This window comes from Malaclemys terrapin, chromosome 8 (genome assembly GCF_027887155.1).
Source record: "Malaclemys terrapin pileata isolate rMalTer1 chromosome 8, rMalTer1.hap1, whole genome shotgun sequence".
In the NCBI taxonomy this organism is placed as follows: Eukaryota; Metazoa; Chordata; order Testudines; family Emydidae; genus Malaclemys; species Malaclemys terrapin.
In genome coordinates, this window is record NC_071512.1 from 68,104,043 (window position 1) to 68,123,624 (window position 19,582).

At 39.3% G+C, this 19,582-nt stretch overlaps 1 protein-coding gene and 1 long non-coding RNA gene across 6 annotated transcripts in view; one reads left to right on the forward strand and one right to left on the reverse strand.

Annotated features, from left to right (window-relative positions):
* Positions 1–19,582, forward strand: part of CAMSAP2 (calmodulin regulated spectrin associated protein family member 2) — a 170,641-nt gene that overhangs the window by 145,295 nt on the left and 5,764 nt on the right. For 2 of the 5 annotated variants that reach the window (XM_054036732.1, XM_054036734.1), the window contains 7 exons: positions 4,679–4,761; positions 5,301–5,370; positions 7,253–9,467; positions 13,077–13,213; positions 14,170–14,390; positions 15,468–15,567; positions 18,228–18,343. In XM_054036732.1, coding sequence (XP_053892707.1) covers positions 4,679–4,761; positions 5,301–5,370; positions 7,253–9,467; positions 13,077–13,213; positions 14,170–14,390; positions 15,468–15,567; positions 18,228–18,343 — 2,942 coding nt within the window. The remainder of the gene's footprint in view (positions 1–4,678; positions 4,762–5,300; positions 5,371–7,252; positions 9,468–13,076; positions 13,214–14,169; positions 14,391–15,467; positions 15,568–18,227; positions 18,344–19,582) is intronic. The other 3 variants (XM_054036733.1, XM_054036736.1, XM_054036735.1) reach the window with 2 other exon arrangements.
* The window catches only part of LOC128841583 (uncharacterized), a 52,700-nt gene that overhangs the window by 12,308 nt on the left and 20,810 nt on the right, over positions 1–19,582 (reverse strand). The gene's annotated exons all lie outside the window — the stretch shown is intronic.

Genomic DNA, 19,582 nt, shown 5'->3' on the forward strand with positions numbered 1-19,582 from the left:
GCAAGGTATTTACATGCCAGATATGCTAAACATTCGTATGCCCCTTCCATGCTTTGCCCACCATTCCAGAGGACATGCTTCCATGCTGATGATGCTCGTTAAAAAAAAAATGTGTCAATTAAATTTGTGACTGTACTCCTTGGGGGGAGAACTGTATGTCTCCTGTTCTGTTTTACCCGCATTCTACATATATTTCATGTTATGCAGTCTTGGCTGAAGACCCAGCACATGTTCATTTTAAGAACATTTTTGACAGCAGATTCGACAAAATGCAAAGAAGGTACCTATGTGAGATTTCTAAAAATAGCTACAAAAGCACTCGACCCAAGGTTTAAGAATCTGAAGTGCTGTCCAAAATCTGAGAGGGACGATGTGTGGAACATGCTTTCAGCAGTCTTAAAAGAGCAACACTCTGATGTGGAAACTACAGAACCCAAACCACCAAAAAAGAAAATGAACATTCTGCTGGTGGCATCTGACTCAGATGATGAAAATGAACATGCATCAGTCCACACTGCTTTGGATCGTTATCAAGCAGAACCTATCATCAGCATGGAAGCATGTCCTCTGGAATGGTGGTTGAAGCATGAAGGGACATATGAATCTTTAGCGCATCTGGCACATAAATATCTTGCAACGCCAGCTACAACAGTGCCATATGAACACCTGTTCTCACTTTCAGGTGACATTGTAAACAAGAAGCAAACAGCATTATCTCCTGCAAATTGTAACCAAACTTGTTTGTCTGAGTGACTGGCTGACCAAGAAGTAGGACTGCATGGACTTGTAGGCTCTAAAATTTTACATTGTTTTATTTTTGAATGCAGTTTTTTTTTTACATAATTCTACATTTGTAAGTTCAACTTTCATGATAAAGAGATTGCACTACGATACTTGTATGAGGTGAATTGAAAAATAATTTTTTTTTTGTTTTTTACAGTGCAAATTTTGTAATCAAAAATAAATATAAAGTGAGCACTATACACTTTGTATTCTGTGTTGTAATTGAAATTAATATATTTGAAAATGTAGTAAACATCCAAAAATATATAAAATAAATGGTATTCCATTGTTGTTTAACAGTGCGATTAATCGCGATAAATTTTTTTAATCGTTTGACAGCCCTAATTAAAAACTTTAAATTTATTTTGACTTTACTCTCCCAGTTAAGTTGAGTTACATTTGTGGAATCAGTATATGTCTTCTTTTCATTTTGTTCTCTTGCTACAGTACAATAGATATTGTGGAGAAGTTTACCTTATCCCTGCTTAATCTTTCGTTTGATAGAGCCAGAGAAGGCCTTCAGTTGAACAGAAGTGGAATATGTGTTGTATGACAGTCACATTTCAATATGGGTTTATTGATTATGACTTTGGAGCACAGAAGGAGGATAAAATTAGCATTTTAATTGGCTCTTTGGTATATTCTTTTTATTTAGCTAACCTGGTTAATCATGTTCAGTCTCTTCTAAGAGATAGAATAGAGAAACCTGTCAAGCAAGGAATGATATTTCCTACTACCCATTAGGTGGTAGGGCCTGATTCTCCTCTCACTTACACTGATGTAAATCAGGAGCTATTCCCCTAAAGACAATGGGGCTACACCAGTGTATATCCAGTATAAGTGAGATAAGAATTGGAGCCCTGGTCAGGGATGTCCTTTATAAATTCCATAAAAGACAGCAAATGGCTTCACTTATACTTAAAATATTGAGCTTTGTGCTACTGTATATTAATATGGAGGCAACTTTATTTACATTATATTTTAAAGAAAATGTTAGCTTAAAACTGAATCAATAGCAAAGAGAAGGAAGTATATAGCTTGCAGTTATAAAAAAACAAGAGTTGAAGCCCTTCATAAGGGATTTATCTCCACTCTGACAGAGTTCTTCGATGACATAAGCACCTTTGTTACACCAAACAGAATTCCCCACATTGGATAAGAAGAGAATCTGTCTGTGTAGATGATTTTGGCTTCCAGAGTGAAGAGGATAGATTGGAATCTCTAAGATAGACATTTGAATTCCATTTGTAGAAGGCCCCTAGAGATCTCAGATCTTAAAGGGCTTTACTTTTATTACTATCATTAGGACTTCAGAGTTAAGTATTGCCTGTAAGCTGCCCCAGATAGGTGCCTTGACACACATGCTGAACTTATAGTAGGATCTGTTTCTTGAGACCTGTTCAGAGCTGTAGTACAAACCATCATCAACATTGTATATAATGAGGTAGCATATTGTTCTAGTTCATCATTGCAACAATAGTTTTATTGTCTCTGTAAAGATCAAGTATAGTTTTTGTGTTGGAATATTATGAGCCCACTAATTGATTATCTAATTGTAGGGTCTCTTGTTTTTATCATCAAATGCAGTACTTTGGTATGATAATAGTGCACAGCACTTCATAGTAAATAAATAGATGGCCTCTCCCCAAGGAGTTAGGCTTATAATGCTAGAAAATTAATAGCGCGTGCCAACATCAGGCTTTTCCTGAGTGGATGATGTGATTGGGATTTAAGCAGATGGATTTTCTTTCTGATGGACAGAATGTTTTACAGATCTTTTCCCAATGAATTTTTTTTTAAATAATATACAGGCACTGGAGTATGGAATAGGCATTTTTTAACTGAAATCTAAAATAAGGGTAAAAACCTCTATGCCAGTTATCCACTGCTTAGAGAAATCTGCAGAAATAATCAATAGGAATTTTTATTCAATTTTCTTATGTACCCATGGAAAATGCTTTATTTATTCATCCATATTTTCCATTATCTCACAGTAATGTCCTTCTCATGAAGGTTACTTAGATGCCAGTATACACTACACATTAGGCAAAAATCACATGAGAGCTGCAGATTGTGCCTGTGGTGCTGGGTTGTCTTTGTCTTATTGCTAGTCATGTGTTTTTTTAATTAAATAATGAAAAAGTGGTTGTAACTTTTGTTGTATCGCATTACATTAAAAAAGCAAGTTGCAAAAATCTATTGAGGTATTTGTAAAGAGCTTATCACTATAGTATGTAGGAGGCTGAAATAAGGCATTATATAAATAAATTAGATTACATGTCAGCTCTATTGAACTGACACAACACAATAAAAAAATGTTTTGAAGTATGCTTTTTTGTTCAGATTAAACACAAAAAATAGTAGCATGTAACCCTTACAGTTTGATTGGGAATGTGTACTCACCAGAGGTGCTTCCCCGGCATCACACTCCACCATCAACTGGTCCTGTAAGAGGATGGGCTCCAGAGTTAAAAACAGTTCTTGGCTGTCAGGGAGAATGGATCCTCCGCTTGCCTGCTTAACATTCTTCTCCTCCTCCTCAACAATGTCCTCCTCATTGTTGCTCCACAGACATGCCACCCAGGGCGCCTGGGAAGTATCCACAGAGCGTTTTGGGGTAGTGGCAGGGTCACCACCGAGAATTACATGCAGCTCCTCATAAAAGCGGCATGTCTGTGGGGCCTCCCTTGTCTTCTGGTCCACTTGCCAAAGCTCCTTTATTTTCATGCAGCACTGCTGTGTGTCCCTAGTGTAGCCTTTCTCCCCCATGCCCTCCACAGTCTTGGCATAGATATCAGCATTTCTTCTGCTGAATCAGAGCTCTGCCTGCACAGACTCTTCTCCCCACACAGCAATTAGATCCACCACCCCCTGTGTACTCCATACTGGAGCGCGTTTGCAGCCTTGAGTCTCCATGATCAGCAGTTCTGGCAAGCTCTCCATGCTGATCAAATAGGAAATGAAAATTCAAACTTTCCAGGGGCTTTAACAGGCGAGCAGCTCTTTCCTGTGCAACTGGCTGATGTGCAGTGAAATTGAAAGTGCTCTCCAGAGTGCTCAGAGCAGAGCACTGTGGGACGCCTCCTGGAGGCCAATTCATTCAAATTACACAATGCAATGTCTACACTATCCTCATGTCAACCTGTGGATGTGAAATCAAGTGCTACATCTCTTGCGGAGGTGGAGTACAGAAGTCGACTTTATAGGCCACTTAGGTTGGCAGAAGGGACTCGGTAGTGTAGACACATACATTGGAATGGGTTACCTAGGAGGTGGTGGAATCTCCTTCCTTAGAGGTTTTTAAGGTCAGGCTTGACAAAGCCCTGGCTGTGATAATTTAGTTGGGATTAGGTCCTGCTTTGAGCAGGGGGTTGGACTAGATGACCTCCTGAGGTCCCTTCCAACCCTGATATTCTATGATTCTATGATTACTAGATCAACTTAATGCAGTTTACGTTTGCCTAAGTTTGTAGTGTAGACCAGGCCACTGTATGCTGTGGACATCAGGAAACCTCTATCTTTACATTATGTGCTGTAGTGTGTGTTGCCAAGATCAAACCTAAAGAAGTGACCTTCATGTGAAGAACATTAGCATGGAATAAGTGAAAAGACAGATGTTTGTTGGTAAAACAAACATTTTCAGTAGACATTTCTGAAAACTACAGAAAAGCTTTCTATTTTAAATTCTGTGCAGGTTTCTTTTGGCTCTAGTGGTGGTAATTAATATGCTTGTACTTTTTTTTTTAATAAATTAATAATATTTCAAAAGCAAATTTACATTCAGCTGTATTCCTTCACACAAAAAATAAATTACTTCTTGTACTGTCTTAATATACAAAGTTTGGCTGTATTCTTCTAATGTGGCCTCTGTCTATTACTTTGTTTTGCTTTACAGTGTGGAGGGTCCAACTTTTACACCATCTCATCAACTTGTGCCTGTTAGGCATACACACCATCAGCCTTATTCAGCTGCTCCAGGTAACAGCATAGCACTGGGTTTTTTGGATAAAATATTATCTATCTTGTTTTGTTGATACTCTTGACGGATATCTTGTTGCAGAACTCCCACTGACTTCCGTGGGAGATCCACACATGGATAGCTTACAAGGTTGGGTCTATAACTCAAGACAGTGGTTTTTGTAAAGACTTACTGGCTGTATACGTTTTATGAAGTTTGGTTTCCACTCTAAGTGGAGTATGGCTTTCAAGTTATTTATAACATAATTAATATTGTATTCAGTAATAAATTTACCTTTATCTCTTTACTGAGTGATGGGTACTGTGTGCATATGATATAATTCATGTATATGATTGCCATACTCTTGTTTACATGAAAATAAAGATCATTTTACATAAAAACAAAAAACCTCCTAAAATTTGATAATTTACCATTGAAATATTCAAAACAATGAAAGCAACTGATTTGCTGAACTAACTTGTTTATTTTAAAATGATTTTCCAAGTATTTCCATAAGTTGTAACTTAGTTACATTATATTCTATTTTAATTCCAATTAGGAGTCATTAGAAGATCCACATCTATGTCTTATGTGGATGGATATGTAGGGACTTGGCCCAAAGAGAAAAGGTAAGTCATCATTACGTAGAAGCTGGTTTAAGAAGTAACTATGGATCAGCCACTAAACAATACTGAACTATATTTAACATAATTTGGACTTTCAGAAAGCCTTTGACAGGAGGCTTTTAAGTAAACCCAAGTCATCACAGAGTAAGAGGTAAAGCAATATCATTGAGTAGAAACTAGCTAATAGAAAAGAAAACATAGGAATAATTGGTCAATTTTTCAACCTGGTGAAAGGTTAACATTGGGGTGCTCCAATATTTCATATTATAACTGGTGATGTTAAATATATTTGTCTGCACACAATATACTTGAAGTGCCAATAGAAGTCACTGAGATCAGGAGCTGAGTAGGATTTTTTTTTTAAAGGTACTTTTCTATGGATAATGAGAATAGGCTGATGAGAGAGGATTTTAGAACAAAATAGAGACGATATAAACTCTTACGTTGTAGGTATAAACCATCACTGTATGGCTTCTTGTACTTTCCTTTGATGTATCTGGTACTGGCTGTTGTGAGAAAGGAAGGATGCTGGATTACATGGACCACTAATGTGATTCAGTATGACCAGTTCCTGTATTCCTAAAATTCCTTAATTGTATTACAAGATTGGCAGGAATATTATTATTTTCCCTCTGAAGTTACCCAAAATGAATAAGCATATTTTTCATATGAAAATACAAGTTGTGACAGACCCAGACCAGTGGGGTACAGGAGTCTGGTAGAGGGCAAATATACTGGTCACTGGATGAGTATTTTTCTGTTCCCTGAGTGATCAGAGCAGGGGCTGCACTAGAGTAATCAGGAACCTGCTAGAACCAGTTAAGGCAGGCAGGCTAATTAGGACACCTGGAGCCAATTAAGAAGAAGCTGCTAGAATCAATTAAGGCAGGCTAATCAGGGCCCCTGGGTTTTAAAAAGGAGCTCACTTCAGTTTGTGGTGCAAGTGTGGGGAGCTGAGAGTGAGAGGCGCAAGGAGCTGAGAGTGAGAGGGTGTGCTGCTGGAGGACTGAGGCTGGGTCTACACTACCCGCCTGAATCGGCGGGTAGAAATTGACCTCTCGGGGATCGATTTATCGCGTCCCATCGGGACGCGACAATCGATCCCCGAATCGACACTCTTACTCCACCAGCGGAGGTGGGAGTAAGCGCCGTTGATGGGAAGCCGCAGAGGTCGATTTTGCCGCCGTCCCTACAGCGTGGTAAGTCAGCTGCGATACGTCGAATTCAGCTACGCTATTCGCGTAGCTGAATTTGCGTATCTTAAATCGACCCCCCAACCCCGTAGTGTAGATGTAGCCTGAGGAGCACAAGCGTTATCAGACACCCGGAGGAAGGTCCTGTGGTGAGAATAAGAAAGCTGTTTGGATGAGGCCATGGGGAAGTAGCCCAGGGAGTTGTAGCTGTCATGCAGCTGTTACAGGAGCCACTATAGACAGCTGCAGTCCATAGGGCCCTGGGCTGGAACCCGGAGTAGAGGGCGGGCCTGGGTTCCCCCCAAACCTCCCAATTGACCTCGACTGTGGGTTCTCCCAGAGGGGAAGGTCTCTGGGCTGTTCCCCAACCCACATGGTGAATCTCTGAGGCAAGAAAATCCGCCAATAAGCGCAGGACCCACCAAGACAGAGGAGGAACTTTGTCACAAAGCATACATGTGGTTATAATTTAATACAAGCAATTAGAACAAACAATAAAAGCATGAGCCTGAATAAAATGTTATATTCAATTTAATTTTGTATTTTCATAATGCTAGCAAATGAAGCTAATCATATCTCATTAGTACACGTAGCCCTACAATTTTAGATTGTTTTTTTCACATTAATATATGTTTGTTCATTGTATTAAATGTGAGTTGTTTAACAGCTTTCTTTATTTTAATCCCATTTAGATCTTCGATGCATGGAGTTTCATTTGACATTTCTTTTGATAACGAAAACAGTATTCAGACATCTACTCCAAACAGAGGAATTACTAGATCTGTTAGTAATGAAGGCCTTATGCTAAATATCAACCGCATGCCCAAACATATTAGGAAAAACCTGTCCTTCAAGCCAGTAAATGGAGAAGAGGAAACTCAAGATATTGAAGAAGAAAAGGACATAGTATCTCATATCGACCCAAATGCAGCATCTCTTAACACAAATGAAAGGAATGCCAATGAAAACAGCCAATACAAGCTTCCAAATGGAGCTCCGCAAAACAGGGTAGTTATGGATGATTTTGGCAATCAGATTGAGACTCCAAGCATTGAAGAGGCTTTGCAGATAATTCATGATACTGAAAAATCCCCCATTGTTATCCAGCCAGACCAAATTACAAATGGGTTCTTTCTTCATAACCAGGAAATTAGCATCTTAAATTCAAATATTAAACTAAATCAGCCTAATCCTGATATCATTACAGACACAAAAGTTGCCCTAAGTCCTGTGACTGACAATACTGAAGTGGATACTGGAATACATGTTCCTTCAGAAGATATTCCAGAAACTATGGATGAGGATTCTTCTTTGAGAGATTATACTGTAAGCATGGATTCTGACATGGAAGACCCACCTAAATGTCTTCAGGATTATGATATACGAGCTAGCAACCACAGAGAGCTATTAAGTCCCTGTCCAAGCTCAATAAGTACCAAATCGCAAGCTGGCAGCAGTGCTTCTTCAAGCTCGGGAGTCAAAATGACCAGCTTTGCAGAGCAGAAATTCAGGAAACTGAATCACACAGATAGCAGAAGTAGTGGAAGCAGTTCTCAGAAAACTACCCCAGAAGGCTCTGAGTTGAATATTCCTCATATTGTTGCTTGGACTCATATACCTGAGGAAACACCTGTCCCTCAAGGAAGAGACACTACACAGTTGCTTGCTTCAGAAATGGTCCATCTTAGGATGAAGCTGGAGGAAAAGAGGCGAGCCATAGAAGCACAGAAGAAGAAAGTAGAAGCTGCTTTTACTAAGCAGAGACAGAAAATGGGAAGGACAGCATTTCTTAATGTAGTGAAAAAGAAAGGTGATGGAATATCACCTCTTCGAGAAGAAGCAGCTGGAGCCGAAGATGAAAAAGTATTCACTGATAGTAATAGATTGAATGAAAAAGACACACAAAAACCAGTTGAACAAATTAATAAGACTGCAGAGGTAATAAAGGAAAGTGCTGAAAATTCTCAGGCCAAGTGGTTAAAGTCCCCTAATACACCTATGGATGCTGAAAAGCAATGGAACTTAGTGAGCCCCGCAGAAGAAACCTTAAATGAAGGGGATATTTTAGAATATACAAAATCTATTGAAAAGCTAAATGCTTCTCTACATGTCCTACAGCAGGAAATGCAACGCCTATCCCTTCAGCAAGAGATGTTGATGCAAATGAGGGAGCAGCAGGCCTGGGTTATTTCACCTCCTCAGCCTTCACCTCAGAAACAAATCCGAGAGCTTAAGTCTTCAATGAGGCAAACAGGACTGTCATCTTCTATTGCACCATTTGCTTTGGAACCTCCTCGCCCTACTTATCAATCACCACAGTCTTCTAATAGGAAGAATGCCTCTCTCCCCGTTAAAATGCAAAGGACTCCTAGGCCAAATGAACTGAAAATAATACCTTTTAATCGCACCTTAACTGCTCCACGGTCTGTGGATAGTCTTCCTCGTTTGAGAAGATTTTCTCCAAGTCAGGTTCCCATTCAGACTAGATCATTTGTATGTTTTGGAGATGATGGAGAACGTATCTCTGAACCTCAATTAAAAAGAAATCTTTTGAAAGAAGTCAAAACTACAGAGGATGGAGCAAAAGAACAACAACAACAAAAAGGTACTTTGGAAGAATGTGAACAAAAAGTGAAGGAAAAGGAGATTAAGCCTTTTGAATCTAAGGTTTCTGAAGTATTATCTCAGCCCATCACAGAAACTGTCTGCCTCACCCCAAATGAAGATCAGCTAAGCCAACCTGTTTTGCCAACACCAATTCCTAAAACAGCTAACCTAATTGAAGTTTCCCTCTCAGATTTGAAACCACCTGAAAAGGCTGAAGTATCTGTTGAGAAATATGAAGGTGAGAGTGATAGAGAACAATTCGAGGATGACCAAAAAGTGTGTTGTGGATTCTTTTTTAAGGTAGGTGAACTAGAACAATGCATGAGTCTATTGTAGGGTTACCATTTGTCCGGATTCTCCCGGACATGTCCGGCTTTTTGAGTTTAAAAATAGCGTCTGGGGGGAATTTGTAAATGTCCGGATTTCTCCCCCACCCCCCATGCAGAGCGCGGCACGGCTGACAGGGCAGCCAGCCGGATCAAGCCACTAGCACGGGGTTCCGGCAGCCAGAGCCCTTCCTCCGCTTCCCCCTCCTTTCCCCTGCAGCTTCAGATCACTCCCCTCCTCTCTCTCTCTCTTCCCCCCCCCCCGCCCCCCCGCATTCGCAGATCGCTGGCCGTTCACATCGGGCCTTTAGCAGTCTGGAGCTCCTCCCCCTGCTCCCCTCCCCTGCTGCCCAGCATGCCGCTCAGCAGCACTCTGCAAGGGCAGGAACCCGGCCATGCGCTCTGTGGGGGAGCGCGGCAGGCTCTGCGTGGAGCCCGACACGCTGTTCTGAGCGGCACAGTAAGGGGGCCAGGGGGTCGGAGAAGAGGCAGGGGGGTTCTGGAGAGGGCAGTCAAGAGACAGGGAGAGGGTTGGATGGGTCAGGAGTTCTGGGGGTGGGGCTGTCAGGGAGTGGGGGTGTGAATAAGGTTTTGGGAAGTCAGGGGTCAGGTAGTGGGTACAGTCCTAAGGGGGCAGTTAGGATGGGGAGACTCAGGAGGGGGCAGTCAGGGGACAAGGAGCAGGGGGGTTGGGAGTTCTGGGGGGGCTATCAGGGGGCAGGGGTGGGGAGAGGGATCAGAGCGGTCAGGGAGCAGGGGGGTTTAGATGGGTCGGGAGTGCTGGGGAAGGGGTCTGTCAGAGGGAGGGGAGTGGTTGGATGGGGTGTGGGAGTCCCGGGGGTCTGTCGGGGTGGGGTGTGGATAAGGTTTTGGGCAGTCAGGGGACAGGTAGGGGGTAGGGTCCTAGGGGCAGTTAGGATGGGGGGGTCTCAGGAGGGGGCAGTCAGGGGACAAGGAGCAGGGAGGCTTAGGTAGGGGGTGGGGTCCTGGGGGGCAGTTAGGGGCAGGGGTCCCAGGAGGGGGCAGTCAGGGGACAAGGAGCAGGGGGTTAGGGGTTCTGAGGGGGGCAGTCAGGGGGCAGGGCTCCCACCGTCCTCTTTTTTGATTGTTGAAATATGGTAACCCTATCTATTGGAAACACTTTATTTTTTCAAAGGGAGTCTTTTATTTCATAGATGACTTTTCAATAACTACTTTCCACTGAGGCCAACTGCATGTAGTGATTAAAAGTGTGTCTCAGCCTTTGTGACTCCTGATTGATTTGGGATCACAGGGACTGTCAAAATCTGCCAGCAGTTTTCACCACCTCTTTCAATTCATAAAGTTTAAAAGATATTTGGGGATTTTCGGAGGAGGGGAGCATATTGAATATAGGCACACTTTTTTTCTTTTAACACAAGCTTTAGTGTCCACACATAAAGGACATGAAAGAAATTTGTTTATCTCCTGACAAACAGTTCTATAAGATTTTGGAAATTTCTTCTCCTTCGAGTACTCTGTGTATTTTAAAAGTGTCACATTTTATATGTGTAGTTAAAAAAATGAACATGTTGTATACTAAAATACTTATGTGTAGGCAGAATCTTTTAATCAAAATGTGCATTTTAAAAAGGCAGTTTGGATGCCGAAAGCCACTACTGTTTTGAATGTAGGCTTCAAAATTTTTCTTGCATTGCACAAAATCTTGCATTGCACTGTTTGAATACCATATATTTAAAGTAATACCGAATTGAGACTGCCCTCTCATGGCCCAGGAGCACAGTTTTAGCATATTTTATTCCCTTTTCCATTCATCACTGAAACTGCTCCATCCACAATATGCATGCCCTATCTCCCTCTGCAAACCAATCCATGGTGCTAACAAAAGCTACTGAATTGGCCAGCAGAGATTGCTTTATGTATTGCATAGTCATATGCTCCTCCTGGAAAACTGTCATCGTCTCCACATGCACAGCCTACAGGTAACTGAAAGTGAAACTCCTGTGTTCATTCCTGCACCCCTTGAGTTTCATACGATAGTGCCTTGGTTCCTGTTATGGTACAACTATACAAGCTAACTTAGAGTAATAATGGCAAACCTTAGTATCTCCTGTTTTAATATGCCCTGAATTCACCATTTGGAAAGAAATTAGAATTATTTGTATTCATCTGATGAGCAGCAATTTGTGCACATTCTTCAAGATCTTTCCCATTACAAATTCTGTTCTGTTTTTGGTTGTTGTTTTTTTTTTTTAAGAGTTTGTGAGTGTGTAGAGTGCAATGTAAGACCCCAGTCCTGCACTAAGGTCCACTAATATGGACACCTCCACTCATGTGGAATCTCATTGAAGCTAATGGGACTCTGCAAGTGTTTGTGCCGTTGGATCTGAATAGGATTATGTAACTGCAGGAGATAATGTGAGATGGCCTTTAATTTAATTTAACAAATATAAACCCCCTGTAGTATGTCAGAAAAAGTAAATACTGAGTTATTTCTTATTTCCTTTTTGTGGTATTCTTCTGCAAATGTTTAGATTTTTGTTATTATAGAAAAAAATCAGTTGGGCCTCAATTCTGCAAACAGGCACTGAGGACCTGATTTACAACCCATTGAAATTAATGAAAATACTCCCATTGACTTCAAAGGGCTTTGGATCCAGACTCCTGAGTTTAGTATGACTACTCAGTGCATAAACTTAAGATAAGCACGTTTTCAGGATTGGTGCCTTATTTTATGCTTTAGTCATCCTCACCTGCATTCTGCCTGTTGACCATCTTTGCTTACATTCAAAACCTCAGAGCAGCTTTTAGTGAATTTTGAGTAGACAGCCCCTTTCACATAGATGAACTGAAAATCTGGGACATCTGAAATATGATGAAAGAAGTTCCTAAAGCACCAATACATCATAAAAATAACCAAGACTGTAACTTTAGCTGTGCAGCACTTGACAAGTTCAATGCATTATATAAACATTAATAAAATTTCTTAACTAGCTTTCTAGTAAGGATATGTGATATAAATGGCGGTAACACATTTTTTGAAATAATGTTGGGATAAACTTCATAATGCCCCCTCAATCAACCCCTGGTTGCTCTTTTCCCCTTTTGTTTTGGAATGGAATGAGATCTGAAGCTTTTTTGTCTTCAAGGGCAGAGAGATGTGCTGCTGATCTAGCTGGGGGGTACCCTCATAAACAGGTCCCAGTGACTTAAGTTGGAGGCAGCTGTTCGTGTCGCCATGTGCTACTCCTCAAGTGGACGTTTCCTCCTGCTATGGTTTGATAGTTAGATCTGTATAGGTTTCACCACTTTAGTCATTATCTCCATTGTTGATATAAGTGAAGTATAAATACTTCTTTGACATAACTAAATAATCTCCAAGTGTGTACTGGTACGGGTTTGGGGGTTGGTTTTGGAGGTTTGGTTTGGTTTTCCATAGGGTAGGGGAAAGATATTGGAAGATTTTTCAATAAGGATATTTAATGGATTATATCAACACAATCTAAAAAATGTAGACTTTTAGTGACCTGAAGTATACCATATGCAGAATCAAATTATCTTAAAATCTCCTAATCTATTTCTTCCTAAATATTGTTGCTACTAGGATGATCAAAAGGCAGAAAATGATATGGCAGTGAAACGGGCAGCATTACTGGAGAAACGGTTGAGAAGGGAAAGAGAGACTCTACTTCGAAAGCAGCAGCTAGAAGCAGAGCTAGAACATAAGAAGGAAGAGACAAGGTAAAGCTAATTGCATGTTCTAATTGCAACATAAGCAATAATAATATACATGAGAATCTTTGCTATGGCAAAAATTGTAATCATAATGCAATGAGGTCTCCCTTCTTTGTTTTCCACAACAAATCCTTTTTCCACTGTGAGCCCAATACTTTATTTAAACCAATTGATTTCAGGGAGTTCTGGTACTGGCAAACTGAGTTAAAGACTAAGAGGATATTCTGTCTTATCTATTCACAATTCCACTTGAATGAAAGAATAATTTTTCATATGTATTTGAGGGTAGGGTTTGAACCATACTATACAAGTAGATAACCTTTTTCATCCCGTTATTTACATCTACAGTGGGGATGAGAAGTTGATCCTCTGTTGATGTAAACTGGCAAATTTATATCAGCTGAAGATCTGGACTCAAATCTTCTGATTTCCCTGATGCAATTTAAAACACGTCCAAAATCTATGGTGAAAAGAAAGACAAGCTCTCAATAAATAAATGTGGGGAGGGATAGCTCAGTGGTTTGAGCATTGGCCTGCTAAATCCAGGGTTGTGAGTTCAATCCTTGAGGGAGCCACTTGGGGATCTAGGGCAAAAACAGTACTTGGTCCTGCTAGTGAAGGCAGGGGGCTGGACTCAATGACCTTTCAAGGTCCCTTCCAGTTCTAGGAAATGGAATATCTTTATTTATTTATAATGGAAAACTTTTTTTAAAACAATTAAATCCAAAAATTCCACAATCTGAAGTATGGCCTTAATTTTTCCAATAACAACATTCAAGTGTGTTAAGTTTTTAAACTGTTTGAAAACTGAGAATAGACCAGTTCATCTTACTTGTATACGAGAACTCAAAGATTCTGGAATAGCCATTTTTTTCCCTGTCACTAGTATTATGGTGGTTACAACTGCTAGTCTTTTTACAAGGGAAAGTTTTCTACTAAAACTTTATTTCATGATTTCTTAGGCGCAAGTCAGAGGAAGAACGTCAAAAGAAAGAAGATGAAAGAGCACGTAGAGAATTTATTAAGCAAGAATATATGAGACGGAAACAGCTGAAGCTCATGGAAGAAATGGATACTGTAATAAAGCCACGCCCACACTCATCCAAACAAAAAAAGCCACGTCCAAAATCTATTCATAGAGATCATATTGAATCACCCAAAACTCCAGTTAAAGGTCCACCAGGTAACAAATATCGGTGTAGAAAAAGAGTCTGTTCATGCTAAAACACCAGCTTGAATTGTGGTACTAACTAAAATATGCATAGATTAGCCTCATGCTAAACTGATGTACAATTTTTGAAGCTGCATGTGACTGAATTGGAAAAAGTAGAATTTACAAATGGAAGCTAATGATGACAAATGTTGCTGATATATTATGCATGCATGCATATAAGAAGAAAACACAAAGGTTTGCTAGATGAACACCAGCAAAAGCACTAATGTCTGGCATGATTTTGTGCATGCTCATGTATTCTTTCCAGCCACTAACCTCTTCCTTGCACCTGTAGAGCTAAAAACGAGTAGAACATTTGGGAGATGTGAGATTAATAAATAAAATGGTGACTATAAGGTAAGAGTCCTTAAACTGCTGCTTCATCATAGACAGAAACTAAAGTACATCTGAAAAGTTACCTTTATGTTCTGGTGTGTTTTTATTATGACTACTTCACCTACTTGCCTGACTTAGTGCATGTGTAGTTGTGATCCCTGTGAGAACAGTCCTATGGAAAAGTGTAGCATGTCATTAATTATTTAATAATTTAGAATAATGATTTCAAAGAAAATATTAACAATTTACAGATAGAGGAAAGTGCAATGTCCTCATTTGTGTTTTTAGCAGTAAGGTTTCCATATCCTTCGCTGTCATCCCATGTGTCTGTGTCCTGGCTGGTTGTTACCCTCCACCTTATTTCAGTGCAATTCAAAACGCTCCATAACAATCCATTCAAATTTCTAGTTTATAATGGGAAATTAATTCCATTGTAACTAGACCTGCTTTGCTGATTTTGCAACTTTAATCCCATATTTCTGCTCTATATTTCACATTTATGCTTAGCCTCAGAAAACTCCAGATTCAAATAAGTTCCATTGGTATTGTGTCTCTAAATACATGGATTAACTGTGCGACAAATGCATGCAGGCATACTGTATATAGAAATAAGAACACTTATCAATTTCCCTCTGCTGGTGTTGTGTCTAATGAACAGACTCTTTACTATTTGCCTGCTTTTTCATGAATTTTAACTTTGTTTTTATCCAGGTTCACAACTTTATCGTGTTTTTTCAGTATCTAGCCTCTCATTGGCATCACTGAACACAGGAGACAATGACAGCGTGCAGTCAGGCAAGAGAACACCAAGGTAAAGCTGCAATAACACCTTTATTTAATATAAATTGGTGTTTATCTTCAGAAAACTGGCATACATACTAAAATGCTTAAAGTACCCAAGTTGCATATTTTATATTCTGACAACTGATACTCTTTCTTGATCTGAAACACTGATCCTTCACGCTGTCGGCTGATGAAGAACTGAGTCGTGTGTGTTAATTTTCACAAGTGCTGCTGATTGTGCAGCTGTGAATGAGTGCAAAAGTAAAATCCAGTGGATGTGCTATCAGTGCTATCTCTTTAATTCACCTCCTTGAGATTTGGACTCAACCTATAGATTCTTTGTTCACATGTTGTCAGTTTATATGCCATAGTACTTTTTTGCTGATTTGATAGAGTTGTGTTCTTTGTTTTTCTTAGTGGCTGCACAAAAGTAGTCAGGAGCTCACCAGAATTTAACTGGTATTTTTTTCACCAGCCTAGGCTGAATACCAGAATTTATTGTGAGTTAAAAGCCAGTGTGGTGTTTTCACTTGAAAATGATATAATGAAAGATTGAATTAAATAAACAGAAGTTCATACAATTACATTCAAGAAGAGAGGAGAAGAAAAAAAAGGAAAGGTAGTTATTCCGAGGCTCAGATAAGACTTAACCCAACTCTATCCTCTATTTACTGCCACCGTGCTTTACTTCTCAACTGTGACCAGCCCTGTAGCTTTAATGAGCTGCTGCCTCACTTTTCTTCATGCTTTGAGCACTGGCTCATTGCTTGTCACAGTAGTGCATAAATTCTTTTAATTAAATGTATTGTGTATTTGACATCTCTTGAAACTATTGGTTTTATTTGAGAGGAGGTGTACTGTAACTATATTTAGCTATTCTACAGAAAAAAATAAAGCCTTGTCTACAATGGGTTTATTTACACCAGGTTAGCCACATGGATTTACCTGTACTTGTGCAAAACCTTAGTGCAGATCTGCTGCACTGAAGTAACAATGACTGGTACCCATGCATCTTACTGTGGCTTCAGATGAGATTCAGAGCTTGAGTTTCAGAATGTTGTAGAATCCAGTAAAAATTGATGAGAGGCATGGAATTTTCAGGATAATTGATTTTATTTTATTTTTGGTTGGGGTAGGGAAGGGGTGGGAATTGCCATAATTTTCTCCTTTTTCCTCATGTCAGAGAGTTAAAGGTGTGGTTTTTTTTGTTTTTTTGAGGATTGTACTGTGTGAATTTCATAAAGACATTTTGCAGTCTCCCTCATGCACAGGCTGAGTAGAGTGAAAGTACAGTGATATTACAAGTGAAATGAAGCATAATTAGCTGCTAAGATTCTACCAGATGTCAATTGAATGTGGTCAGAAAATGTTTTTAAAAATCACTTTTTTTTTCTTAATTTCTTCAAGCAAGGCCTTTCTCTTGTTCAGGACCACATCCCTGCCAAGTTTCAAACTTGACCAATTTTTGTAGTAGTCCCATTCAAAGAAATTTAGAATTTAACTGAAAAAAACTGAAGGGATTTTGCTCACACTTTCCACACATACAAATATTCACATTTGGAGCGGAGTGTCATTTCATAAAAATTCAGGGGAGGCTGAAGGAGAGGATAAGGTGGTGTCAGCATATAGAACATTATATGTAATTACATTATATCCTGCAAAGTCTGGGGGAGGGCAAAAAGTGGAAGACTTATAAGCTTATGAAAAGTCAGGGGGAGCAAATAAAGGTCAAGGGGGAGAACTCCCTTCCTTGCCCCATAGCAAATGACTCCCCTGATTTAAGGACAAAGCATTGATTATTTCATCCCCAATGGTTAGTGTTAAACAAAAGGTTATAATGGAAACTGTTTTGCAGCCTTAACTATAGCAGTCCTTACTGGCAGCTGCTATAATAATGTCATCATCAGTAGAAATGGGAAAACAAACCTTGTACTTCTAATTAATCATCCTGTCAAGAGCAGGCTTTTTCCTTATGGAAAATTCTCAAATGTTTTGCTCAGTGTAGTTTTAAATGAGTCAACCAAAATTCAGTACGACTGTTCTACAGTCTAATAGATTTTGTTAGAACTCTTTCCTTGATGTATAGTCTACAATTTCATACTACTATTACTCTTAGTAATATTTTTTTGGAACACCTTAAATAATACATGTGACAGAAGGTAAACATACAGAGTTGCTCCTCTAATTCTTCTGGTAGCATTACGGCTTTTGGCTTTTAGTCTACATTTCATATCCTGCTGTCTTCTATCATAGTAATATATTCTAAGCACAGTTGCCAACTTTCACATGGTAAATAAGCACCCCAACTTTCACAGCAAGCCAAAAATCAAGCTAATCCCATTTCAAAACAAGCCAATCCCTAAGAACCACAACACTCTATGTGACTAGATCCCCCCAGCATGCAGTCTGGGACTGTCGTGGGCCTGCTGTGTGACCCTGACCCTCCCCCTGCTTGCCCCCCGGTTGCCAAACAAGTTACAAGCCAAAAACTAGCCAACAAGCAACTCAGAAGCCAATTAAGCCAAAAACAAGCCCAATTTCTCTCCCCCCTCCCCCCCCGGGTTTGGTACATCTGATTCTAAGTTTTCTTTTGATCTTAAAAGGCCATTCTGCTGAAAATAAGGAGACTTTTTCATAGATATGTTCTACTCAGTTCTGAAAGGAAAACATATTTTTGTACATTTTTAGGTCTGAGTCTGTGGAAGGATTCTTATCTCCAAGTCGTTGTGGTAGTCGCAATGGGGAAAAAGATTGGGAAAATGCATCTACAACTTCTTCAGTGGCCTCTGCTACAGAATACACAGGTCAGTGTTGGTAATGTTCTTAGGGAAATGTTTGGGTATAAAGAAGGGTCTGTGTATGGGGAGTTTTGGTTCTCCTTTATTTGCCATTCCTACAACGTGACTCTTCCTTAAATTCTTGAAATTAATCTTCTATAATAAAGAAGCAAATGTCTAGACTGTCTAAAAATGGCGTAATTTAATATATAAAATAAAAAATATTGATACAATAGGAAATGTGGTGTATTAAATAAACAGACTAAACTACAAATTTAGGACAAATCCTGCAAACACTCACCTAAGTAACTTTATGCAGGTCCTATTAAAATTGTTTCTATAGCAAGGGGAGGAAAGTGTAGAAAATATGAGATCAGCTGTAACCAAAAGCTTCAAAGAGAAAAATATAATTACCATAGGAGAAAAAAATCTATTCAGTAATATAAATTTAAATATAAAAGAATTGAAGAATTGTTTGAAAGCCAACCATACACCATAGTTTACATCTTGTTTCAAAACAGACCCCTCTTTAAAAACTAAGACATATTAAAAACTTTCTACTGCCTTGCTTCTAATATTTCAGTGCCCTATGAGTCTAACAGTAGTGACATCATCGTCATCCTCTTTTTCCGTGTGTGTAGCATGTGATATTACAAAATATCTTGTATTGTTATAATAATAAAATCTGTGTTTTTGTCCATGTAATATCACTCAGTCTGGCAAAGAATAACTCTGAAGTATCAACAGGTATTCTAGATAAACAAGCTTTTAAGGAGGTTAATTTTGATCTATGAGGCTGTGCAGCTCTAGCTATGCTGAGAAATTTGTATGTTCTGAAAATAAACTATTTTCCTCTTCAACACTACTGCAATAACTACAGAAGAGGCCAAATTTACAATCTGGATACTGCACAGTACTTATCTACCAATCTTTGAGAGCACTTTCAACCAATTTAATCGCTTCCTCGCATCTCCTCAGGATTAAGTCTAATACAGGTACTAACACTGGACTTAGGTTGTCTCCTTTAGTTCTCTCAATTAAGACCCATTGCCTAAAGGTTGGGTTTTTGTTTTTGTTTTGTTTTTTTAACTTTTCAGACTTTGTTTTTAAATGCAGCATGATTTTTTTAAGAAACTCAATCAGGGTCTTTTGCCACATAATTTTGAATACTCTGTGGTTTATAAATCGGATTTCTTACATCTTTTCCCATTGATTCTGTTCTTCCCTCCAAACAGTCAGTTAGTTAGTCTGAGACAGTGAAAGTTA